At 61.0% G+C, this 24,273-nt stretch overlaps 1 protein-coding gene across 1 annotated transcript in view; it reads right to left on the bottom strand.

Annotated features, from left to right (window-relative positions):
* The window catches only part of NIBAN2 (niban apoptosis regulator 2), a 48,634-nt gene extending 29,229 nt beyond the window's left edge, over positions 1-19,405 (bottom strand). Inside the window, exon 1 of the mRNA XM_036416307.2 lies at positions 19,238-19,405. Within this exon, the coding sequence (XP_036272200.1) occupies positions 19,238-19,292 (55 nt within the window). The 5' untranslated portion in view covers positions 19,293-19,405. The remainder of the gene's footprint in view (positions 1-19,237) is intronic.
* Positions 19,406-24,273: the final 4,868 nt, after the last annotated feature.

Genomic DNA, 24,273 nt, shown 5'->3' with positions numbered 1-24,273 from the left:
CTGACGGGCCATCTGACCGCGTGCCGGCTCCGTGCGAGGGCCTTTAGTGGCAGGTCTCACAGGCCGGGAGGACGGAGGTTCGGTCACCACCCAGTGGACAGAGGGAAGAACGGAGGCATCGGGCACTTTGGGGCCAGCACTCTGCAGGGTGTTTAGGAAATATTGACCCCACCCCAGGAGGTGGGTACAGATATCACCCCATTGAGGAAATGGAGGCCCTGAGGCCCAGTGACTTGGCCAAGGTCAAGAGGCTTCTCTAGCCGGCTGTCAAGAGGAGAACGCTCCAAACCAGGGCCTGAACCCGACGCCACGGCTGTGCACACAGCAGGAGACGGTCACGCAGGGCACTTCGCAAAGGCTCTCGTTGGCCTCCCCCATCACCGCGTTCTCTGCAAACTGCAGCCCACAAACGCATTACACTGAACTGAATGCAGGCTCCACTGCCATCTCAACCGCCTTCCCTCCCCACGCCCCTCCTCGCCCATCTCCTACCCGACTCGGGTACTGCCCCTCTCCACGCACCCGCCTGGGCCGTGCCCCTGCGGGCCTCCCTGCCCCTCTTCCCACAGTTCCAAACCTTAGCCAGACTCCAAGGCCCGGCCCAGATGTCATCTCTCCCATCACAATGTTCTGCAATTCCCATTTGCATATAATTATAATAATAACTGGGGCATGAGCTAATGCATGTAACAGCCCAATGCCAGGCACAAGGCAGCTTCCCATGTTAACAATGAGAGCCAGCATTCTTTCCTTTAACCCTCGCCCGGATGTATCATTAAACCCTCTCTGAAATGGGACTCTGAGGCTCAGAGGTGAAGTGACGTCAGGCAGGGGAAGCCTCAGCTCCCTGCTCCATCCCAGCGCCGGGGCCTGCCCAGTCCACTTGGACTTCACTGGGACAGTCCCCACCGGAGGGCAGCTCCCCGGGGCTGGTCACAGGCCACTGGACCTGAGAAGGGCCCGCTGAGGTCAAGTCCAAGCTCCCCATTGGACAGGTGGGGAGACTGAGGCTGGGGGGATGGGGAGAACGAAGTCAGGGGGAATTCAGTGCCCAGAGAGGAAAGCAGGCTCTGGTCTTGGGGTCTCAGGCCCAGAATGCTCTCCCAGAGCCCGCCCCCTCCATCTGGCCAGGCGCCAATGTCACCTCTTCCTCCCCAAGCTCAAACGCCACCTCCTCGGGGAACCCCCCACCCCAAGTCCTATCCCCACGCCTCCTTCCGCAGCCTCCACCACCCATGGCACTCCTCCCAGCTGCAATCACTGTGTCACTGAGAAAGGCTCCTTTGGTCTGATCCTCCTCCTCCTCCCTCCCTCGCCCCCCGCCCCCCCCCCCCCCGCCCCGGAGACAGACCCTCCACCATCTCCTGGCACCCGGCTCATGCCGGGCCCAGGTGGGCGCTCAGTAAGCACATGCTGAGGGGACAGCGTGCGGCGGGAGCTCATCCCGTCTCAGAAGGCGCGTGGGCCCGGGCGGGGGCTCAGCAGGGCAGAGGCTGCCGGCCCCCCCATCACGAAGGCAGCTTTGGGGCGAGGTGGCCGGTGGGGAGGAGCCGGTCGGGAGTTCTCACTGAGCCACTTTTAAAGCTCTCCTCAGCTGGCAAATATTTAACCACGGCTCAGCTCAGCAGCCGGGTCTGGCGGGAAGTGGAGCTCAGAGGCCTGAGGAGGGGGGATGGAGGGTGGCTGGAGTGCAGACCCAGAGAAACGTCAGAAGCAAGGCAGACAGAAGACCCAGGCGCCCGGGGCCTGCGCTTTGCTCAGCACCTCCAGGCCGCCTGCGGGGAAGCAGTCCATCTCCATCCAGACACAAACAGGGAAACAAAAGCCCTCTCTTCCCTCCGCCCCGCCCTCGCCGCCCGCACCCACAGCCTACACTTGGCGGCTGGTTCTGGAGCCTAGAACCCAGGCGTCCCTGCTCTCTGGGAGCACAGACCAGGCTGGGAGGGTGACGGAAGGGGTGCCAAGGCCCCCCCCGCAGCGTCCGCCGCCCAGGACAGGACCGGCCCCCCACAGCTCCCCGGTGCCAGCGCCGTGCGTGCCGGGAGGACACCACTGCTGCTCTCGGGAGCACGTCTTAGGCCGGCTCGGAGGCTGGTGTCCCGCACCAGGCCGACACGGCAAAGCCACACCCAGGCCGATGCAGTCACGGGGAGAGGATCAAAGGGAGGGTCAGAGGCGGCTGCCATCAGGACGGGCACAGAGGCTGCTGCCGTCAGGACGGGCACAGAGGCGGCTGCCATCAGGACGGGCACAGAGGCGGCTGACCTGTGTTTCATGCCAGCAAAGAAGAACCAGAACAGCAGCTACATGCGTGGGTTTCAATCCTGAAGGTTAACTAATCAGAAAGATCAGGAAAATGGCGAGAGAAGTGAAGATCCTGAAAGCAAACACCCAACAAGCCACATGCCGCCGCGGGCCACCAAACCTCAGTGACCAAACCCCATCTGCCCCATGGCGTCGGAGGTGGGTGGTTCCTTGTCTCTCCGAGCCTCCACTTCCCACAGGCGGACAAGGCCAAGGCGGAGGCCAGAGGTAAACGTGCGCTGAACTTCACGAGGGCAGGACCGTGTGCATCTTGCTTTTTGCTACCTTGTAGTGATACCTTTATTTTTTTTCTTATCGCACGGACTAAGACATCCAGATCGATGAAGACCCCCGAGGGTTTCAACACCAATCTCGCTCAGTATTCGATGAACGATTCCTTGAGGGGCTGAGGACCAGGTCGGAGCTGCTAAGGAAAAGAAGGAAGGACTCCGCTCTTCCCCACAAACAAAAGGAATTGGCCAATCCCCTGGGAAAGCCAAACTGGAGCCTGTTCTCAAGTGACCCACAGAGACAGACAAAAACCGAAGAGAGGGCTTTCCACCGAAGATGCCCAGGGTGGGCCGGTGGGAGGTAGCGAGCTCCCCATCACCGGAGGTGTGCAAGCGGAGGCTGGAGGGCCAATCCGCAGGAGGCCGCAGCGAAGATCCTGTCCCGGGTGGGAGGTTAACAGTAAAAACGGTAAAAACTTGGGGACCAGCAGACCTGGCTCTGCTACTGACCGTGACTTCCAAGCCTCGGTTTCTTCATCTACAAAATGGGGAGAAGAGGACACGCCTCCAAGCGCTGCTGTGAGGAGTAAGGAAGACAAAGGGTGAGCAGTGCTTGGCCCTCCGCCTGGCAGTGGTGAGAGCCGGGTAAATACCAGCTGCTGTCCTAATGAGAGCCAGTCACGAACACGTGCCAGTCCCCGAGGCCCAGTTCTAACAGAGAAGGGCTAACAGGAGGACGAGCCCCCACATCTCATTAGCCGAGTGCCCTCTGACGTCGGCATTCCTGACACTCAGTCCAGGCCACACACACCCCTGCCTGCAGTGCTGGCTCCCTGGGTCCGCAGGCAAGTGAGGTGGGAGTGGGGTGGGAGGGTTCCTGCCTCTTCAAAGCCAGGGAGGGGAGAATGGGGTGGAGGGAGAGGCCTAGGGAGAGGGGGAAGGGGAGGAGGAGGGAGGACGGATGAGCCAATATGAAAATTCACTCTGTGTTTGTGAAATCCAATCTGGGGCTGGAATGCCAGGGACCCAGAGCACCGGGAGGCTTTATGCAGATGGAAGATGGAAAGTTTATTCAAATAACAGGACTCCTACGGTGCCCTCTGAGCCGGCAGAGCACGTAGGCCCGGCCCCACCCTTGGGTCACCAGCTGCAGGTCTCCTCGGGGACCAGGAGGGGAGGTGCCAGCATAACCCCCTCGGAGGCCCTGCCAGCCGCACGTTCCTGGTTCCGGTGCCCGCATGCCCCCTGCCTGTCTGTGCTCCCTGAAAAACAGCACTCAGCACCAGGCCGGAGCTCCGAGTCTGCTTCCCGGGGGAGGTGGGGTGTCTCTTGCGGGTGTGTGGGGACAGGCTCATTATCTCCCCCGGAAGCAATGCAGGTGCCAGGGGCAGACGCTAGGCGGTGGGGCGGGGCTGAGAGCACTGGGCACGGACTGCCCCGGTGACCCTGGGCAAGGCCCTCACGTCTCCTCCTCCGTCCGGTGAAGCCGCTGACTTCCTCGCACCGGACCCTGCAGGCCCTGACCCCCTCAGACCGTGACATCAGACGGCGTTCCCTCCCACATACAGGGCCACATGAGCAGGCCCGGAGAGCCGCCGCCAGGCTCCACCAAATCGCTCCGAGTTCCACCTGTCACCCTGGGCACTGATCGCCTGTCCCTGACAGTCACCCCCCTCCCTCCGTGCAGGTCAGAACCCTCCATTAGCATCAGCACAACTCTGCTTTACTAATGAACTGGCAAGTGTCTGTTTCCCCACGAGGGCAGGGACCCTGTCGGTCTCACTGACGCTATATCCCCAGCTCGGAGCACACAGCACGCAGCACCTGTCTGAGAGGTTACACCAGAGTGCCTCCGCTCGGTCCACCAGGCATCTCCAGGCACGGGGGTGGGGGGATGGGGTTTGGAGACAGGCCGGCCCAGGCCTGGCTGATGTGGCTCAGGGGTTGAGTGTCGACCTATGAACCAGGAGGTCATGGTGTGATTCCTGGTCAGGGCACAGGCAGGGGGTTGCAGACTCCATCCCTGGTACAGGCAGGGGGCGTGCAGGAGGCAGCCGGTGGATGATTCTCATCCTTGATGTTTCTATCTCTCCCTCTCCATTCTTTTCTGAAATCAACAAAAATGTATTTAGAAAGGGAGAGAAGAGAAGAGACGAGAAGAGACGAGACGAGACGAGACGAGACGAGACGAGAAGAGAAGAGAAGAGAAGAGAAGAGAAGAGCCAGCTAGGCCTGGGAACAGACCTTGCCCGCCCGCAGGGGCAGCCCCGGCCAGGGCCTCTCCAATCCCAGGAGGTGCTTCCTGCACAGCGGGGGCCGGATCTGGAGCTAGCCAGTGAGCTCAAGGTCACACACATCAGCGGCGGAAAAGGTCACCACCCCATCACACAAGCCGAGCTGTCACCTAAGCTCGGATCCTCACTTTCCTCTTCCAGCAGATTCTGTCAGACGATACAGCACCTGCAGAGCCTAGAAACCGGAGCCGAGCAGGCCCTGCACTGAGCCTCTTCTGCCCGCTCCGGGCGGGCACAGGGGGTGAGGGTGGGGGCGGGGGAACCACGCCGAGAGGCAGAGGCCTGGTCTGCCGGCTCTCACGGGCGGGGGGGCTGGCACATCACCCTGCTTCCTTGGCCCCCACAGAGGGACCGGTGTGTGGACACCAAGAAACAACGACCGAAGTGCTGTGCACACAGGGAAGCCGCCGCCCCGGCCAACAAGAACCCCGGCAAAGCCTCCGATTTCTGGGAAATCCTGGTCCCCCAATACCTGGGCTCTGGGCTTTGCAGAGCTGCCCCTCTGCCCATGACCCTGTCCTCCTTCACCCTGTAGCCTAGACACCCAGTCCTCCCACAGCCTCCCCCGACCTCCAAGTCTGAGTGACTGCGGCTCCCAGGTGCCTGTATTCCGCCCCCTCCAACCTGGACCGGAGTGCCGTGCGGGTGTGTCCTCCCGGTGCGGGGTCCTTGGGAGGGCGAGGACAATGGCTACCGGCACCTGCAGCCCCACACACGAGCGGGCATTGAGCAAGCTCCCAACCGTAGGAAGGATGGGGTGAGCCACAGAGCTCTGTTCACCGCAGGGAGAACACAAACAGCTCAAGTGCCCAGCGAGAGAGGGCTGGCTGAGCAAGCTGCGGTGCCTACCACTGGGACATAATGGAACATTCTGCGGCCGATCAACACCCTGCAGGGGGCCAGCACCTATGTGGGTGCCCACCCCCAATGCTGACTCTGCATCAGGAAAATGCCCGAACGTCATTCCTTCTGGGTGGCAGGATTATTGGCAATGTTCACCTTCTTCCTGTTATCTTTTTTTAATTATTGATTATTTATTTACTTATTTTTTTTACAGAGAGGAAAGGAGAGGGATAGAGTTAGAAGCATCGATGAGAGAGAGATCGATCAGCTGCCTCTTGCACAACGCCCACTGGGGATGTGCCCACAACCAAGGTACGTGCCCTTGACCGGAATCGAACCTGGGACTCTTCAGTCCGCAGACCGACGCTCTATCCACTGAGCCAAACCGGTCAGGGCTCTTCCTATTACCTTTATTTTGTTTATCTTTATTTTATTTTGGTCGTTAGATATCATTTGTGTAACAACAAGGAGAGTTCCGAGGAAGCTCCGCGTTGAAAGCTCAAACTCCAGGAACGGAGGGCCGGCCTTTGGCGGGCGCTGGCCCGTGGGAGCCACTGAGGGTCCGAGAGGGAGGTAGGAGCTCACTGAGAGAGACCGGCCTCACACGCCCTGTCACCAGGGCCCAGGCCGCGGGGCGCCTTCAGGAGGGAGCCCTGCGCCCGGGCTCTCCGCTCTGCGGGCGCCAGGCGCGCGGCACTGGCTCAGAGAGCTCACGCTACGGCAGCCCCGCATGCTGACGGGAAGACCTGAGGTCACAGTGAGGACAGGCCGCGGGGAGGCCCTGAGCACCGCCCAGCACAGACTGCCAGCCCAGCCTCCGGCCGCTCACACCCTCCGTGGCCACACACTCCCCTGGGGCTGGGGCCACGTTCTGGCCGGAGCGGTGAGCAGGGTACCCGGGTGGCGGACTGATGGGCCGAAGACTCTCCCAGCTGAACGAGAACCCACACACCCCAACCTTAATGCCTGGCACAGCGAGAGGCTCCACACTGTGGAATCCGCCCACAGTCTCATCCACCCGCAGCCAGGTGCCTCCCTCCGGGGCAGGGCACTGAGGGATGCGGCTGCTGTTCTTTCTCTCAGCAGCGCAGGTAAACCCCCTTTCAGAGCCCCGCCAGTGAGCGCTGACGAGAAAGGTTGCCCGCTCCCTGGTCCCTCTGCCCGCTCCCTGGCACCTCTGCCTGGCACTCATGGCCACCCCAGGCAGAGCTCCTGCCCCCCTCTCTCTAGCCACAGCCCCCCGCTCCCCTCTCCCAAGGACAGGCCCCTGTCTGCACTAAGCCACTCCCTCTACCTGCTTGTACCCCGACTGTGATGGCCAAAATCCATCCTGTCCTGCAAGACCTAACGCAAACACCCCTCTTTCCAGAATCTTCCCTGCTTTCTACCTCTTTCCCAAGCCTGCCCTTTGCAACCCCATTGGGGTTCCCATAGGCCAGAGTGGCTTAGATCCTGGAGTCAGAAAAAGAGTCAAAATTCTCCCCAAAATACAGTCAATAGGGCTAGTTTTAAGTTTTTAATACTGTATATTGATCGTGAAAAAGAAATCAAGGGAGAACGAAGAAAAACAAACAATCCATTATCCTACCACCCTGAAAATATGTCTATTGGTATTTCGATGAGTTTCCTTCTGCATTTTTCCCTGCATCTGTACAGACATACACATTTGCAGCCAAACAGAACTCCGCCTTCACCTACAGGCCACATGTGATGCCATTGAACATGACCTACGGATGGTCATCCTTTTTTTTTCTTCTAGCTGTAACGTAACCCCTCGGCCACGCTGGGTACGTTCTGGGTGTGGCATGGCAGGGGCTTAAACAGGGCTCTGAGACCCCTTTCCGGTGCTGCTCCTGCCGGCGGGCCGGCCAGACCACCCTCCTCAGCGTCATTTCTGCAGCGTTCGAGGGACCTCTGGACCCTAGTTCTGCCTCAGGAAGCACAAAGAAAGGATTTCAGGGACGACAAAGCCCTGCCCCCCAAACCGGCAACCCAGCTCTGCAGTCCCAGAGCCCGTGTTCGCCGTCCTAAAGCCCAGGAGTGACTGACAGCCCGGGCCCTGCACGGGGCCAGACAGGCCCTTTACCTGACAAGGAATGAGTGCCAAGCAGGAAGGCACTGGGGCTGGCTCTCCCGCCCACTCTGAGGACCCCGGCCCAGTCCCTTGGCCACCAGGAGCCTGTCCCCTCCTCTGGGACAGGAGAGCCGACCGCAGGCAGTGCTGTGACCACCGCCGGGCTCTGCGCGGGCCCACAAGTGTGAGCGCTCCAGAGGGGGGCATTTGTCACAAAGGCTTGCCCTTTGATAACAACTTCCTTAGTGACCGGCTGGTCACCGCTGCTCGCATCTCTCCTGGAGCTCTACAGACAGCGCCCGGAGCTGGATTTGGGTGTCAAACTCGTGCCTCGGTGACAGTGAGTCAGTGAGCGTCTCCTGCCCGTCACACCAGGCGTCAGTCCTGTAGGCCCTGGAGCTGCAGAGGGACCAGGAACCAGGCCCCAGGGCCCTTCCTTCCCCCCCCCCCCCCCCCCCCCCCCCCCCCCCCCGCCTGGGCCTCCCCTCAGGGCTCCAGGACAAGAACAAAGGGCTCAAAGCCAGACAGAGAGGCACACAGGCCTGGAGGAAGGAAGTCCTGTTGGCCACCTGAGCTCCGTGCCTGCGGTCTCGGGGCGGGCTGGCGCGGTCTGGGCGTCCTTGGGCACCACGGGGCCCAGACCACTCCTTCCCGAAGGGAGACGGGAAGTCAGAGCAGCCAGGGCTCCGCTCCCGCCCCTCTGAACCCCCAGCCCACACTCTGCAACCACCAGGCCCTGCGTGCAAACAGCCCCGGGTCCCTACCTGCTGTGAGGATGTAAGCCTGGCCAGGCCACTGACTCGCTCACTCACTGCTCTGGAGCCAGTGGGTGTTAATTATACCGATCGCTGGGCATTCACCGTGCCCAGCCGCTGGGTCAGATACACATACGTGTAACTGATAAACACCCAGCAGGCCCTGCAAACTGTACAGCCCGGTGAAGTGTCACCATTCCCATCTGCAGCCGGTGACACTAAGGAGTGGGACCAAAGGGACCGGGCTGCCAGAGTGGCTCTGCCCCCGATGCCACACTGGCCACACTGACGGAGCGCTCATGGCGTCGTATCTTAGAGGAGAATTAGAACCACAGCCACACCAGAGCCAGACGGCGGTGGGGCCCAGGGAGGCGTGCCCTTGGCTGTAAGGGCTAGCCCGTGGGTCCTGCAGGCCGGCCGGGGTCTGGGACTTCACCCAGCGGGCTTTCCAGTCATCCAGCCCCTTCCCTGAGCCGGGAAACTGAGGCCCGGAGCGGAGGCGGGACAGAGCTCCCAGTCAGAGCCAGATCTCAGAGCCACAGGGGGCGGGAGGGAGCGGGGCCAGGGCTCTGCCCCTAATCACACAGGAAGTTTGCCGGCCCGGCCTTCCCGGGAGGAAGGAGGGGGGCGGCTCTGCCAGGGGGGACAGGGCAGGGAGGGGGCTCACAACCAGACAGGCAGCCCAGCCCCCAGCTGTGGGGCAGGCCCAGAAGCCGCTCCTCTCAGATTCTGCCTCGACCTGGACAGGAAAACAGGAAAGCTGAGCTGGGCCTGCTCCCGCCCGCCCGGCGTGGACGGAGGCCGGTCTCCCAGGAGCTGGCCCAGGCTCAGGTCACTGAGAAAGTCACCCCGCTGCGCAGGGAGCTGCCGCCTCGGGCCACAAAGAAGTGAAGAGTCTGAGGACCCGGCTGAGAGAAAGGGCTCCAGTGTTCGACCACTCGCTCCCCCCAAACCCCCTCACCCCGCCACCCCCTCCTTGAGAGACAGATCACTCCCGTCTCAGAGACGGGGCGGAGGCCCAGGGAGCTGGCTGAGCCTGGAGGGGTGAGCAGTGGCCACCCCAGGGGGTCGGGCGCCCCCCTCCCCCTTCCTGGAAGCATTAGATGGGGGTGGGGGTGGGGGGGAGCGGAGCTCTGGCTCTTCTGAATCTGCCAGGACACCTCGCGGGCAGTGGCAGCGGCGGACAGGCCTGGCCGTGTCCTCAGACACTGGCCTGTCTGTGAGGCAGCACAGAGCCCTTCTCTCCCGCACGGAGGGCTGTTTACTCGGCTCCAAATTACACCCCTCACCGCCCCACCCCGGCTCACTCCTCCCGGCCGCCTCTGCTGTCTGGGGCCGCCCTGGGGGCGCGGGGGACCCAGGAACAGGAAGGGCTTCACGCTGGCAGCGGGTTCCGACCCTTCTGCAGCCCCCGAGGCCCTGGGTGCCTCCCCTTCTCTCCTGAGCCTCGGTTTCCTCCGTTACAGAATGGGGGGAGGGTGGTCAGGTGACGGCAAAGGGTCCTTCCCGGCGAGAAGGAAGCAGGGTCTGGGCTAGACGTACCCATCAGACCGGTTCCAAACTGGGCCAGGCAAGCGGGGGCCGGAGCAGACCCCGCAAACCTTCCTGGCCGCTGCGGCTCCCAAACCTTAAGTTCTGTTCCTTTTCTCCCTCCTCCACGCCCCTCCCCCCAAAATATTCCCCCAAAACAAAACGTGAGACGGAAGTGCGACGGTCAGCTCCCTCCCCTCTGGAGTGCCCATCACCCCGAAGTCCCTGAGGCCAGCTCCTCCCAGAGCCGCGCACTGGAATTCCACTTCCCGGCAGCGGGGACAACCGCCTCCCAGCACCCACACGGCAGGGCAGGTCACCTTCCCATCTCACTGCCGCCGAGGCCCAGAGGACAGGCCTCCATAGCAGGCCACGGGGCTCCTCGGTGGCAGGAGTCCGCCACCTCCCTCCCCGTCAAGGTCAGACACGCTGCCTCTGAGCCGGGCTGACCACGTGTTGAACGCCAATGTGTACACGTCGCAAAACATAAAGACCCGCTATCTCGGTAACCAAACCACACTGCGCCCGGCCCGATGGAGCTGGCTGGCTGGCCTGCGTCCCATGTGCTCACACCACCGCGTCATAACCACCACGGAGCTCAGTCCTGAGGCGCCGCCCCACCACCCTGCTCAGGCCTGCGGGCCGGCTCTGCCTTCCCCAGCCAGCTGGCATCACACCGTGACTGTTTCCTGGGCACCCGCGCCGTGCCTTCAGCGCAGCCTGAGATCCACCGGCTCCCAAGAAGCCGGAGCTAGGAGGGCACTCGAGAGGGTCCTGTGCCCATTGCCTGTGCCCATTGTGCAGAAAGGCAAGGTGAGGCCAGGGAGGAAGAAGGGCGTGCCAAAGGTCACCTGGCACCAGCCCTGGGACTCTTCACCTCCAGCCTGCACCCATATGGCTCCTGGAAGGTGGCGGGAAGCAGGGGATGAGCAGTGTCCGGCTTCAGGGACTCCTCTTCTAGAAGATTCCGGCTTAACAAACATGGCGGGGCACCAACAGCTCTGTGCTGCGAGGGGTGTGCCGAGGAAGGGCAGCCGCTGTGGTTGGCCTGGCCACAGAGGTGTGGGTGTGGGTGGGCAAGTGGGGTGCACGCTTTGCAAACCACGGTTCATTCTCCTCTGCCCCTCCCGGATGCCCCGTTGCCCACGGGAGCCCCCGCCCCTGCACGTGGACCCTGCACCCAGCCCTGGCCCAAGCCCTGCACTTTGACCTCCCTGGGGGGAGGGGCTCCCCGGCCAGCCCTATCCTGGACTCTGCACAACAGTAATAGCTAATGATGACGGGAGTCCACGCCTTCCGAAGCCCAAAGAGCTCCACCCACATCCTCTCATTGATCCCTACAACCTGGCAGGTCTGGACTGCCTTGTGCCCACTTTACAGGTGAGCAAACCAAGGCCCAGGAAGGGGAAAGGCCCTGTCAAATAGCAGGGTAGTTGGGGCAAGATCTCAATACTAGGTCCTCAGAGCCCAGGCCTCGCCCTCCTCCCACTCTGCCCGGGGAAGGGAAGGAGGCTCTCACACACTCCGAGCTGCCCCGGGAGGGAATGAGCCTCCTGTCCCAGGAGGAATGCGAGCAGAGGAGGACCACTGGCGGCCCTGATAAACCAACCCCACAGGGCCGAGAAGAGAGACACTGATCTCCCAGCCTCACACTGATCTCCCCAGCCTCACACATCTCATCACGGAGGCCTGCTTGTTCCATCTCCCCCATCCACTGCCCCTGGTTGTGCCCCACCCCCATCCATACTGGCCCAGGTCCCCGCGCACCACCGGGTCCTCCTCTCCTCTCCGCTCACGCACAGCCCACCTGCCTGTGCCACTTCCTCTGGAAATACCTCTGAGGCCTCCCCGTGACCTTCAGGAAAAAGTCCCCTCCTCCCCCAGGTCCACTGTGGCTCCCTCCACTTCACCCTCTCCCTCCCTCACCCACTAGGCCACAACCTGCCCCCTCACACCTTCCGAGGAGGTCTGACCCCTAAGAAGGGCAGGGGCCATGCATGCCCTGGTGCCTGGCACAGAGCCTGGCACACAAAGGTGCTAACTATTGATCGAATGAATAAAAGAAGGACCAAGTGTGTCTGGGACCAGACCTCAACTCACTCAACCCACTCCTCAACTCACACCCACGCCCGCCCGGCTGCCTGTGGAGGGCATCCCGGGTCCCTGAGGAAAGGGCTCTCAGGGGCAGAGAATTCCCAGGAGCAGACACTGGTCTTCGGGTCACAGGTGCACAGAAAGGACAGAGAGAGGCACAGCGGTTGGTCCAGAGTTGGCAGGACCAGGCTGGAGGCCCCGAAGCCTAGTTCTGCACACGCGGCCAGGCAAGGGGGGGTGTTCCCATCTGTCTGTCACTCATCTGTCCTGTGCCCTGTCCGGCGCGGGGCACAGTGTGGATGATGTGGATGATGTAACCAGGGCCCCTGGGGCGCTGTCCTCCAGGTACCCGCTGACGGCTGAGGTGTCCGGAGCCGCGGGCTGGTGCTCCTCAAACTGGGGCATGCCAACCTCCAGGGCACGTGGAAAGGGGTTGGGGGTGCCCGAGGCCCCAGAACAGACCTGGCACAGCGCCCTCAGTGAAGTGCCAGTCAGAACAGCTACCACCCACTGTTCTCACCACTCACCAGCCCCGGGCTTCCCCGTTCAGCTCTTGATCCTGCCACCCTCTCACAGAGGACGCGGAGGCTCAGCGAAGCGGACCCACTTGTCCCAAAACACAGGTCCATCTAGTGTAAGGTGACCAGACATCCCGCTTTTGGCGGGACAGTCCCGGTTTTTAACAATTTGTCCCGCATCCTACGATTTTTTGGAAAAATCGGGGTTGTTTTAAAACTCCGCCGGACGCGGGACAAATTGTTAGAAATCGGGACTGTCCCGCCAAAAGCAGGACATCTGGTCACCTTAATCTAGTGGCAGAGCTGGGTCTCGAACCCAAGCAGTCTGACAGCAGAGCCTTGCCCCGCACGTCTCCGCTCCCTCACCATCCACTGTGTCAGCGGGCAGTGGGCCAGGGGCAGTGTGTCTCCGAAGGTGGGCAGCTCCCAGCGGGCGGAACGAGGTGCGCTGGAGAGGTAGGCACTTCCTGCTCTTCCAGTTTTAAAATCTGTGAGATCAGAGGACGGCAGCCTTCCTGACTCAGAGCCTGAGATTCTGCGGGAGGGGGCACCCTGGCTCCCCAGCGCTGCGAGGGGAGATGAGGGCAGAGGCAGAGGCAGAGGCAGAGGCAGAGGCAGGCATCTGCCCTCATCACTCCTTAGAACTAGCCGGCAACCTCGGTTCCCAGGCAGGGCCTGGAGGAGGGGGCAGGGCGGGGAAGGGAAAAGCAGCTCAGGAATTCGTGCAACCCGCAGGATGCTGCTGCCCGAGGGAGACCCAGGGCAAAGTGAGTCATGAGCTCCGCCCGCCCGCGGAGGAGGAGGGGGCGATGTGAGGGAGAGCAGGACCGGCGAGGAGGGACTAAGTCTCAGGATGAGTAATGGCAGAAGGGATAGACTTGTGCAACCTACTGGAGCGTCTGACACTCGCAGCTCTGTTCCCTCTCGGCTCCCCCCATCCTCAGCACACACACACCCCCAGCTCCCCGCTCCCCAGTGCCTGCTTCCTGTTAAGACCTTTTCCATGAAGCCCCCCTGCCCAACCAGATGGTTTTAACAGCTAAGGCCTCGGACTCCCAGGCCTGGGCCTGGGCCTGCCACTGGCTTGATCTGCCTCCACCGGTAAAACGTTGGGGAGGGGCGCAGAGGGTGAGGATCCATGAGGTAAACGGCAACCAAAGGCCTGGCACATAGTAAGTGCTCAGTTAAAGGGTGACTGATCTTACAGACTCATACAGCCCCTCCCTCCTCCATCAGCCACCATCCTCAGGCACAAGACATACCAGCAGAGTCCCTGAAGGAACCAGCCGGGGAAGCAGCAAGTAAGGGGTCACATACCGGCAAAGGTCAGTGTCCTCAATCCATGTCCCCGCTCCCAGGCAGCCCCTCTGAGCCCTCTGCCCTGCTCAGAGGTGTCGGGAGCCCCCAGTTCGGTGTAGGCTGCCAGGGGAGGGCAGGGCCAGAGGATGAGTCTGTCCTCAGCAGGAGAGCTGAGCAGAGCAGAAAAGGAGGAAGCAAACACAGTGACTCAGTTTGCCCCTGGAAGCCAACTGTCTGGTCCCTGGGAGGCATGGCCATGCCCAGCGTTAGGGGGAAGGCTCGGAAGGTGGCCTTGCTGTAGGGGTGGCCTCGGGGTACAAGAGGCAGCCTTTGGGGATTCCAATGACCTATATGTTCAGCGGGAGAAGCAAGACACAAAATGGGCCGTGGCCTCGGCAATGTATAAAACCACAGGGGGAGAGCCACCAAAGAATAGCGTGGGGCCCTGGCCCATGTGGCTCAGTGGTTAATGTGTCTGCCTGCCACCAGAGGGTCTCAGGTTCAAGTCCTCCTCCCTTCCACTCGCTCTAAAAATCAATGGAAAAAATATCCTCAGTCCTCAGGTGAAGATTAAAAAGATAAATAAAGCGGTTATCACAGGACGGCAAGTGATGCCTATTCTTGTCTAAACCTCACTGTTCAGAGGCAGGGAGGGTGGGCCGTGGCCCAATTTGGGTCTAGAAAGGTCTCTTTGGCGGTGCATACGGGAAGGGTGGAGGGGTGAAGTGGGACAGGTGGAGGGGTGACGTGGAAAGGGTGGAGGGGCGAGGAGAAGGCAGCTCCTAGCAGGCTATGCCAGAGGCCTCAGCAGTGAGAAAAGACAGAGTAGAGGCCGGACAAAGGGGAGGGCAGGGTCAACCCCGACAAAAGCACATTATGTAAGAGACACAAGAGCAGAGCAGAATCCCCAGACGTCTCACCCCAGGGACCGGCCCAGGCCGTGGCGAAGGGCCGCAGCCCAGGTGGAGCCGGGCACTGCTTCCGGCCGCCGGGTCTCTCTGCAGAGCCCGGGCAGCCGCCCACGTGGGCAGGGGGCGTCCAAAGCAGACACCTCCGTCCCTTCGCTTCTGGGACCTGCAGCCACTTCCTAGAGTGGACAGGTGAGTTTTTCAAACTGCATTGGGAAAGGGCGTTCATTGTGTCGCTCAATAAGCAAACAAGACACCTGTACCGGCCGGAAGGGGTGTCCCCTGGCAACAGCCTTTTCGGGGCTCCATCCGGAGGCCTCTGTGACCGGAGGCAGGCTGGGGTGCGGGGTGAGGGTTCGGGCAGCCTCTGATGACCAGCCACACACTGGACACAACCAATGTCCGGTATAGAGGATGGTAACACACCCCACCTGCCCCGAGAGACACCCAGAGGAAGAGGCAGACGTGTGTGTCCTGACGGGGAGAGATGCTCACAGTACACTGAGCGAAAAATCAAACCACAGCAACACATAATGGGACTCTTCTCATAAACAGAGCTGACTGCGTGCGTCCACAGGCCGCAGCCGGCGCACGCCACACTGGAGTGACTTCTCCTGGGAGCGGATCGGAGGGAGAAGTAGGGAGGGAGGGAGCGAGCGTTGAGCTTCCTGCCTCACACTCCCACACCGCGTGTTCGATGCCTCTGCGACTTCACAGTGTTCCTAGCGCAGTGGTGGGCAAGCCTGAGCCCCATGCGGCTCTTGGCCCCTGGAGTGTTCTAACGCCCCTTCTTCAAAATAGACTCGCCCAGGCCGAAAACCGACTTCTGTGCATGGGCCACACTCAGGGGGCCCAAGAGCCGCGTGTGGCTCGCGAGCCACAGTTTGCTGACCACTTGTCCTAGTGGATGCAGAGAGGTGGGAAGGACTGGAGGAACTGGGTGTGACTACTAATGGGGTCGAGTTTCTTTCAGGGTGATGAGAATGTTTGAAAACTGATTGTGGTGATGGTTGCACAACTCTGAATACACACACACACACACACACACACACTGACCTGTGCACTTGAAGTGGGTGAATTGTTTGGCAGGTGAGTTATGTTTCCATAAAGCTGCTCTTTCGAAAAAGAATGAGCCAGGGGAAAGGTGATCCTGGCGGGAGGGAGGGGCACAGGTGCGCGCAGACTCCCTCACAGCCCTCCCAGGGGAGTATGTGTGTGTAGGGGGTTCCTCAGCCCCCCGCTTCTCATCCTGGTCAACAGAGTTTCTAGAGCCAGGGAGGGTCCTTCAAGGCTGTACGAGAGGCAGAGGCCCCTCCAGGCAAGGCCTGGCTTCCGGCTAAAGGCGCAGCACCGGCCCCTACTTGCACATCTTGAGCAACGGTGAGCTCACTCCCTCACCTGCTCCATGCAGGTTTATGTGGCTGAGGCCACACGCAAAGAATCCCCAGTACGGCTCTGACCGGGGCCACCCAGCACCTCTATGCTCTTGTCCCAGGCCTGTCCTCTGGGCCTAACCCCACCCTTCACCTCCTGGTTCCTGTAGGGTCCCCACACCGCCCTCCCGCTCCAGATAACCCGTCATCTCACACCCGGGCCAGCATGGAAGGAGCCCAGACGTCAGGGTTTCTGAAAACCCCGGGGAATTCATGAGTCCAGAGACCCTGACCCCGGGACGGCACAGCCCTCAGAGAAATGGGGCCTGACCCACAGCTCCCACTGCCCCCTTCCGGCTCCACACACCTGCCCCCGCCTTGCCCACCAGAGAACCAGCGCCGGGGAGACCGCCTCCATCAGAGGTGTTGGTGAGCACGTGCGACGCCTCAGCCACCGGGCTGCACGTCTCACCTTGCTTATCTCGTTAAATCAATAGGACTTCATAGGAAGGGACTCTGAGTCCACTTTACAGATAAGGGCATGGAGATTAAGAGGCTGGGCCAAGGTCCGGCCAGCTAACACGCCAGTGGAGCCCGTGTGAGGACCCTGGGCTGGCTCAAGCCTGGAGGCGACTTGTGGGGAAGATTCAGGACTGTTCGTCTCTGAGCTGGGAGGGACTTCAGCCATCGGGTAGCCCCCTCCGCCGTCCTCCACTGGGGAAACTGAGGCCCGGACGGAGCGAGTGGCTGCCCAGGTGCCGCAGGCCTCCGGCTCCGGGGCCGGGGCTGTGTCCTCCACGCAGACTCCCTCAGGAAGGCAGGAGGAAATCGTCCGCCCCAGCCCCACGGGGCCGGTGAGAGAACAAGCAAGCCCCTGCCTGCCAGAGGCTTTGAAATCCCAGGATGAAAGGGCCTGTGACAGCAAAACAGCAAAACAGCACCGTGGGCAGGAGCGCGCCTGACCCCTGCCAGGACTTGCCCGCTGGCATTCACCTGCTCACCTGCTCGCTCACCTGGGGCGGGCCAGCCAAGCCACAGAACCCCAGCAGGCCTCGGAGGGAGCTCGGAGGGGGCGCTGTGGGCAGGGGTGTTCCGAACCCTGACGTTCCTACGGGGGCGGCCCCAGCTCTCCTGGGCGGGGAACAGGCCCAGGTAGGGAGGGCACTGGAATGTTAATTGGCTGGCATGAGCGTGCCCCCTGCTCTCTGGGTGGAGGGAGGAGGTGCGGGATCGCTGGGGGTGGCGCAGGCATGCCCTCATTCCCCTCCAGCGCAGGTCTCCAAGGCCCAGCACTTCCCTGGGACGGGCCGGAGGCCTGCCGGCTTCCTCCCGTCCAACCGCCCCCCCCCCCAGGAGCCCCTCCAGGTGAGCTCCGACCGGGAATCCGAGGCATCTAAGGGGGTTATTAATAGCCCTGGAGTGCTGGGAAGAGGGAGGCCGGCCGGCCCTGAGTGGGCACAGCCCCCTGCCACCCAGCCTGGTCTCCACAAAACAAACCAACCCTGTCCGCCCGGGACACTTCACCTTCTGTGGTCTCCGCCTCCTCCCCGGCCCGGCAGGGGGGCGGGCGGGAGGTGGGAGGAGGGGAGGGCCGGGGCGGGCGTGGGAGAGGAAAAACCCCACTGGAGAAAGCGAGGCACACCCACCCGAGCCGGGCGAGGGGCCCCCACAGGAGGTCGTGAATGGACGGCCTGTTGCAGAGCCCCAGGAGGCGGCCGCCGCCAGGGAGGGGACCGGAAGGCTCCGCCCGCCTCCCCCTCCCGAGTCCTGTCCTCCAAGCAGAGTTCCAGGACTTAACCCCCTGCTGGTCCCGGGCTGCAGAGGGATCTGACTCACTCCGACATCACCCTCCTCTCAGGCCCAGCCCCAGATTCCGGCACAAAGGGGGAGCTTAGGCGGGGGCCCAGGACCACAGTCACCGGACAAGCCTTCCCCGGCCCCTGCTTTGAGCCCGGAAGGGGGTGGGACCCCGAGTGAAGGGCCACCCGGTCCCTGTTCTGCGGGCAGAACACAGTGGTTGGAACTTCTCTGCGGGGCAAAGACTCAGTGCTCCGGGCATGACGGACAGGGAGAGGCAAATACTGGGGGGAGGAATGGTCTCCCCTTTCCATGGCTGCCCCGCACCCCCAGGGACCCGCACCCTGTGCACGGGCGCCAGGCCCTGTGCCAAGCAAGGTACCTAAGTTACCCCACTTAAGTCTCTCAACAACTCAGAAGTAAGGAAGAAACCATTCATCCCATTTCCAAGAGGAGAAAACCGAGGAGCCAGGACCCTGAGAGGCCTGCCTGAGAACTCACGTGGGAACCAACCCCGGGGTTCCACCAGGCAGCCTCACCGGCGGGGAGGTGCGCCCCAGAACTGAGGTTCCCAGGTGCCCCTCCCTCCATTCTCTGGGGCTGGGGAGGAGGAACCCCAGACTCTGCTACAATCACAGGCTTCCCCCAGGGAACAGCAGGAGCACCCTGCTGCCCGAGCCACAGGATGGGGCTCTGACGCGCCCCTCCTGCGCACCCCAACGATTCCCAGCCCCCTGCCCAGGCTCAGTCCCGGCATCTATGGGCTCAACCCTGGGAGTCTCAGCCACGTGTCCTGGGGCCGGGCCGGGCCGGGCCGGGGAGCTGGGACTGGGACAGAGCGGCCTGGGGTGATCCGGGCGGGAGATCCGAGGTGGGGGCTGGGGGGAGGAAATAGGACACACACCCCCATTGCTCCATTGGGGTGGTGTTCTGGGGGATCCGACGGGACCGGCTCCAAGGGGGTCCCCTTAGCGGGGAGAGGGGTCCAGTCCTCTCGGGGGGAGAAGGAGGAGCTCCAAAGAGGTTGGGGAGGGGCACCCAGACGTGGGGGAGACCCGCTTGGACGAGGGCCTCGGTCCCAGCCACGGCCGCCCTCCCCGGGCCCGGCCCTCCGGACCCCAGCCCGCGCGGTGGGTGGCCGGTGCGGGGCGCGGCCAGGGACCCGGGGGAACCCGGGGGAACCCGGGGGGACCCGGGCGGACCCGGGGCCGGACTCACCTGCGATGTGCTGGCGCCGCGCGTCGTCCAGGTGCGTGGACAGCACGTCCCCCATCGCGAAGGTCCCGGCCGCCGCCGCCGCCGCCCGCGCTGCTCAGGCGGACGCCGCGGGCGCCATGAGCCGCTGCCGCCGCCGCTGCCGCTCCCGCTGCTCCCGGACCCGCCGCTCCCCGCTCCCCGCGCCCCGCTCCGCCGCGGCCCCCGCTCTGCCCGCGCTCCCTCCGCTCCGCCGCGTCGCCGGGGACAGCCCAGCCCGGCCCGGCCCGCCGCCCGCCCCGCCCGCCCCGCCCCGCCAGGCGCCGCCCCGGCCCGCCCCGCCCCGCCCTCCTCGGCCCCGGACGGGCGGGCGGAGACAAAGGGCTGATCGGGGACGGGGACCGGAGAGGCGCGGAGGGCGCGCGGGACCCGGCCTCACCGGGGACGGAGACGGGGCTGGGGGTCCCCTGGTGCCACCCCCTCCCTGCCCCGAGCGGGAGGCAGCCCCGCCGAGGAGGACGGGGTGGGGCGGGGGGGACAACTGGGGGGCTGGGAGGGGGCGCCCCCTCTTCCCCGCACCCTGCCCTCCGGCCCCAGCCTCGCCCGCCGCGGCCCGAACCCGGGAAGTCCCCGCCTGGGTCAGACCCCGGGCGGGTGTGCCCGCCCGTCCTGCACGGCCCGCCGGGGAGCGGAGGGGCGGGCGCTCAAAGCCCTTCTTGGTCCCGGCGGCGGGGGCACATTCCTTGGGCTCGGCATACGGGTCCTGCCCTGGGGAGGTGGTGGCCCGTGGGACCGGCCCAGGGAGGAATGGAAACAATAATAGCTCTTTCCTAAGACTCGGATTCGAAACCCAGGGGCCCGCAGGCATGGACTGAGGGCGCCAGGCCTGGAGGGGCTGGGTTGGGTGGGTCGCGGGTACCGGAGGAATGTGTTTCAACCCCCACCTTGGGACTTGCCCCGGTGGACAGAGGGGTTACTACCCACCGCGGTTCCCAGATCACGGGCCTTCCTTGGCTGCTGATACTCAGACCCTCTAGGCTGCAACCCAAGAGTCATCCAGTTGAATTCTCTAGGAATGGGGTGCAGGGGAAGTGATTGCAAAAAAAAATCAGAAGGGAGCTTTAGGGGAAGATGGAAATGGTCTATGCCTTGAGGGGAGTAATGGTCATAATACAGGAGTCAACACTCAACCTACATATGAATGATGCATTTTGTTGTATGTAAATAATGCTTGAATAAAGTTGATTTTAAAAGGATAAGATATATGGAGCCCCTGTGTGTGATGGCGATACATCAGTATAACAAGGTCATCGAGGGCTCTGCCCCGCAGAGGTTATGTTCTCGTGCTGGAGAGAGAACAGGAAATAAAGAGCATGGTTTCAGAGAGCGGTGTTCATTAAGATAATAAAACAATGAGGGGATAGATTGGCAGGTGTGGGGGTGCCACCTAGAAAGGTGGTCTGGGAAGGCCTCTCTGAGGAGGTGACACTTCGGAAGCTGCTCTGGGAAGATCTGGGAACAGCTGCCATTTATGGATCAGGCACCCTGCCAGGAAGCCTTATCTGCCCTCCTCACAACTTCTCTGTTGGAAGAATCACCAATTGTTCTAAAACATGATATTGTATCATATGCACATGGCAGTCCTTACCTAAACTCCGAATAGGTGGGCATGGAGGGGGCATGCTAGGTAGAGTGTCAGTGTGAAGCCCTGGCCAGGTAGCTCAGTTGATGAGTGTCATCCCCATTCATCGAGGTTGTGAGTTCGATCCCTAGTCTGTGCACAGACAAGAATCAACCAGTGAATGCAGAAATAAGTGGAACAACAAAGCACGGCTAGTGTCTCTCTCCCCCGCCTTCCTCTCTCTCAAATTAATCAATCAATCAACTTTTAAAAATAGTGTCCGTGTTAAGACCCTGGAGCCCTGCGACTAGCCCAAGACACCTATGAGAGGAGGGGGTCCCTGCCACGGTGGGGGGCCACTAGGAGGCCCCTCCTGCACCAAAGCATTGGGTTGCTTTACTTTATTCTGGGAAGATTGTAAAGTTCTTTTATATATATATATATATATATAAATATATTTCTTTATTGATTTTGGAGAGCAAGGGAGAAGGGGAGATATAGAAACATCAATGATGAGAGAGAATCATTGATTATCTGCCTCCTGCACACCCCCTTACTGGGGTTCGAGCCTGCAACCCAGGCACGTGCCCCTGGCCGGAATCGAACCCATGACCCTTCAGTTTGCAGGCCAACGCTAAATCCACTGAGCCACGCCAGCCAGGGCATAATGTTCTTTAACAGTTGTCAGCAGCCCTCTATTTCCTGTTAATAAATCAGGCCAGTGGTGATCTTTGGGTGGGGAAAGAAGGACGGTTTTTAAAGGAAGGAAAATTGAATAGAGTCATCAGTACTCTATGAGGAAGCGGGAAGGATTAGGGGTTCCAGGAAGTTAGACGTCGGAAGGATTTCTCTACAATAAAGAAGTGGGAGCCCCTGCCCTTCCACCTGAGAATGTTTTGCTTTGTTTTCCTCGTTCTCAAGATGCATCACTTTGTTTTCCTCAGGAGGCACCACGCGTTATAAACCATAAGCACGTGACAGCCACAGGACTGCCCTCAGCATGCCCAGGGTTCCCACGGGCTCTGGGTCTCACAGGCAGAGCAGTTCTCGGAGTCCAACATCACAGCCACGTGCTCCTTTGATGTTTGGGTTACTGAACACAAGCTCCCTGGATAATTTGTCCTCAACAGAGTCCATTCCTAAAAGTCTTCACTGTGCTTCCTGCCAATGACCGCCCTGATTCCATCTGAGCAACTTCTTCATCAGAACCTCCGTACGTTTTTGTTCTAGGGCAAGCATGTCAAACTCGCGGGCCACGTGCCTTGTTTATTTGCAAGGCATGCGGCCCACCAGCCTCGAGTTTGACATGCTTGCTCTAGAGCACATGTGTCAAACACAAGGCCCGCGGGCCAAATCCGTCCCGCCAGGCCTTGCAATGTGGCCCGCACCCCGCTGTCATCACTGCACTCCTCTGCGTTTCCATCACAATGACAGTTTATGACTGTTCAGTAAACCATTCGGCCCGCGATTTAGGCTGGATTTTAGATTTTGGCCCCTTCTCTGATTGAGTTCGACACCCCTACTCTAGAGTGTAAGAAAGGCCATTACAACACCCACGTGTGCAGGCTTCTCTTTAAGGAGGTGTTCGGTGTTGTTTACTGCTGACGGACAGCGGCCCCAACTAATGCGGCCGGCATCCTCCCAGTCCCTGCTCTCCGGGTGTCTCCGGCCAGAACTGGTCACCTCGGCCTCTCTCCACCGACATGCAGTGCATTCACTTCAGGCCCTTTTGTTTTGTTTTGTTTTGTTTTATATTTTATCGATTTTTTAGAGAGGAAGGGAGAGAGATAGAGAGTTAGAAACATCAATGAGAGAGAAACATCGATCAACTGCCTCCTGTACACCTCCCACTGGGATGTGCCCAAAACCAAGGTACATGCCCTTGATCAGAATCGAACCCAGGACCTTTCAGTCCGCAGGCCGACGCTCTATCCACTGAGCCAAACCGGTTTGGTTTTTAGTTCTGAGTAATTAAAACATCTTTTCACGTGTTTGTTGGTTATTTGTGGGTTTGTTTTTTCTTTATTTTTGTTTTACTTTATTTTATTTTTTGTGTTTGTGTGTGTGTGTGTGTGTGTGTGTGTGTGTTTGTTTTTTTTTAATTCCTATTCTCTGCCAGCTTTTCTCCTGGGATGTCTATCTTTTTTATTTGATCTTGAAGCATTCTTTCTATGGGAAGAATTTCTGAAGTCTGATCTTCTCCTAGGGCGCTGAGGGCCATCTCTGTCCACCAGGCTCTGCCCCACCCTTGCCTTGGCCCAGGCCCCAGGCCTCTAGCCTCATGGAAGATACCAGAATGTGAACAAAGGCTAGGAAGGGTCCAGATCAAGCGCAGGGAGGGAGGGTTCCTCCTGCCCACCTGCCAGGCCTGCCCCCTCCCTACAGCTCCCGATTCAGCCGGCCTCTGTCAGGAAGAGGCTTCTGCCAACCTGCCTCCTGCAGGGCCGCCCCGCCCCACGCACCCACACTTAAAAAGAAGGACCCGAAGGTGATGAATAAGAACACTTCACTGTGAAAGGGAGGGCCCAGCAGGCAGGGGCCAGAGCTTGGCCAGGAGCCAGGAGAAGAGGAGGGATCTGCCCCAGAACACCCAGGAGGGTCCCCGGCCCGGACCCCTCCAGGGTCATTGGCAGGAGAAGGACCTGCCTTGACCCCTTGTGTCCCTCTCCCTCCCAGCTGGCTCTGAGCTGGGCTCTGCTCTCCCCTCAAACCTGTCAGACCTGAAATAGCCCAGGAGAAAAAAAACAAACACCTCGGGTAAACAACAGGGAGTGTGAATGAATCAGGATTTTGTTTTGAAGAAATATCATGTGTCTTCTGCTGTTTACCCAGTTGGCATGGCCCGTTGTGCGGAAGGGGCCCTGGCACTCCGCCCGGACCTCCCCTCTGTATTAACTGTTGGGCGGTGGTGGATGGAGCCTCGGCTCAGCCTGTGCCATCTGTCACCTGGCCTTGGGCTGCTAAACTGCCTTCTTGCCCCTCCCGGTGGCCAGCTCCACCCCACAGCCAAGGCCAGGCCCCACGGCCAGCCGCCGCCCTGCTGACTGCTGCCCAGCCCAGGACTGGCCTCCGGCCTCCATGCATCCCTCCCTGGAAGCCAGCAGGTTGTTCTAAAACACCCATGTGACCAGGTGGTTCCCCTGCTTCCAACCATCCGGCTCCCACTGTCTCAAGACAAAGTCAGGCCCAGCCGAAACCGGTTTGGCTCCGTGGAGAGAGCGTCGATCCGTGGACTCAGGGGTCCCAGGTTTGATTCCGGTCAAGGGCACGTACCTTGGTTGCGGGCACATCCCCGGTGGGAGGTGTGCAGGAGGCAGCTGATTGATGTTTCTCTCTCATCGCTGCTTCTGGCTCTCTGTCCCTCTCCCTTCCTCTCTGTGAAAAATCAATAAAATATATTAAAAAAAAAAAAAAAAAGAAAAAGAAAAAGTCTGACCCA

This window comes from Pipistrellus kuhlii, unplaced genomic scaffold (assembly GCF_014108245.1).
Source record: "Pipistrellus kuhlii isolate mPipKuh1 unplaced genomic scaffold, mPipKuh1.p scaffold_m20_p_53, whole genome shotgun sequence".
Classification (NCBI taxonomy): Eukaryota; Metazoa; Chordata; class Mammalia; order Chiroptera; family Vespertilionidae; genus Pipistrellus; species Pipistrellus kuhlii.
The sequence above is the reverse complement of the archived record's forward strand: the minus strand, read 5'-3'. Positions and strand labels throughout refer to the sequence as shown.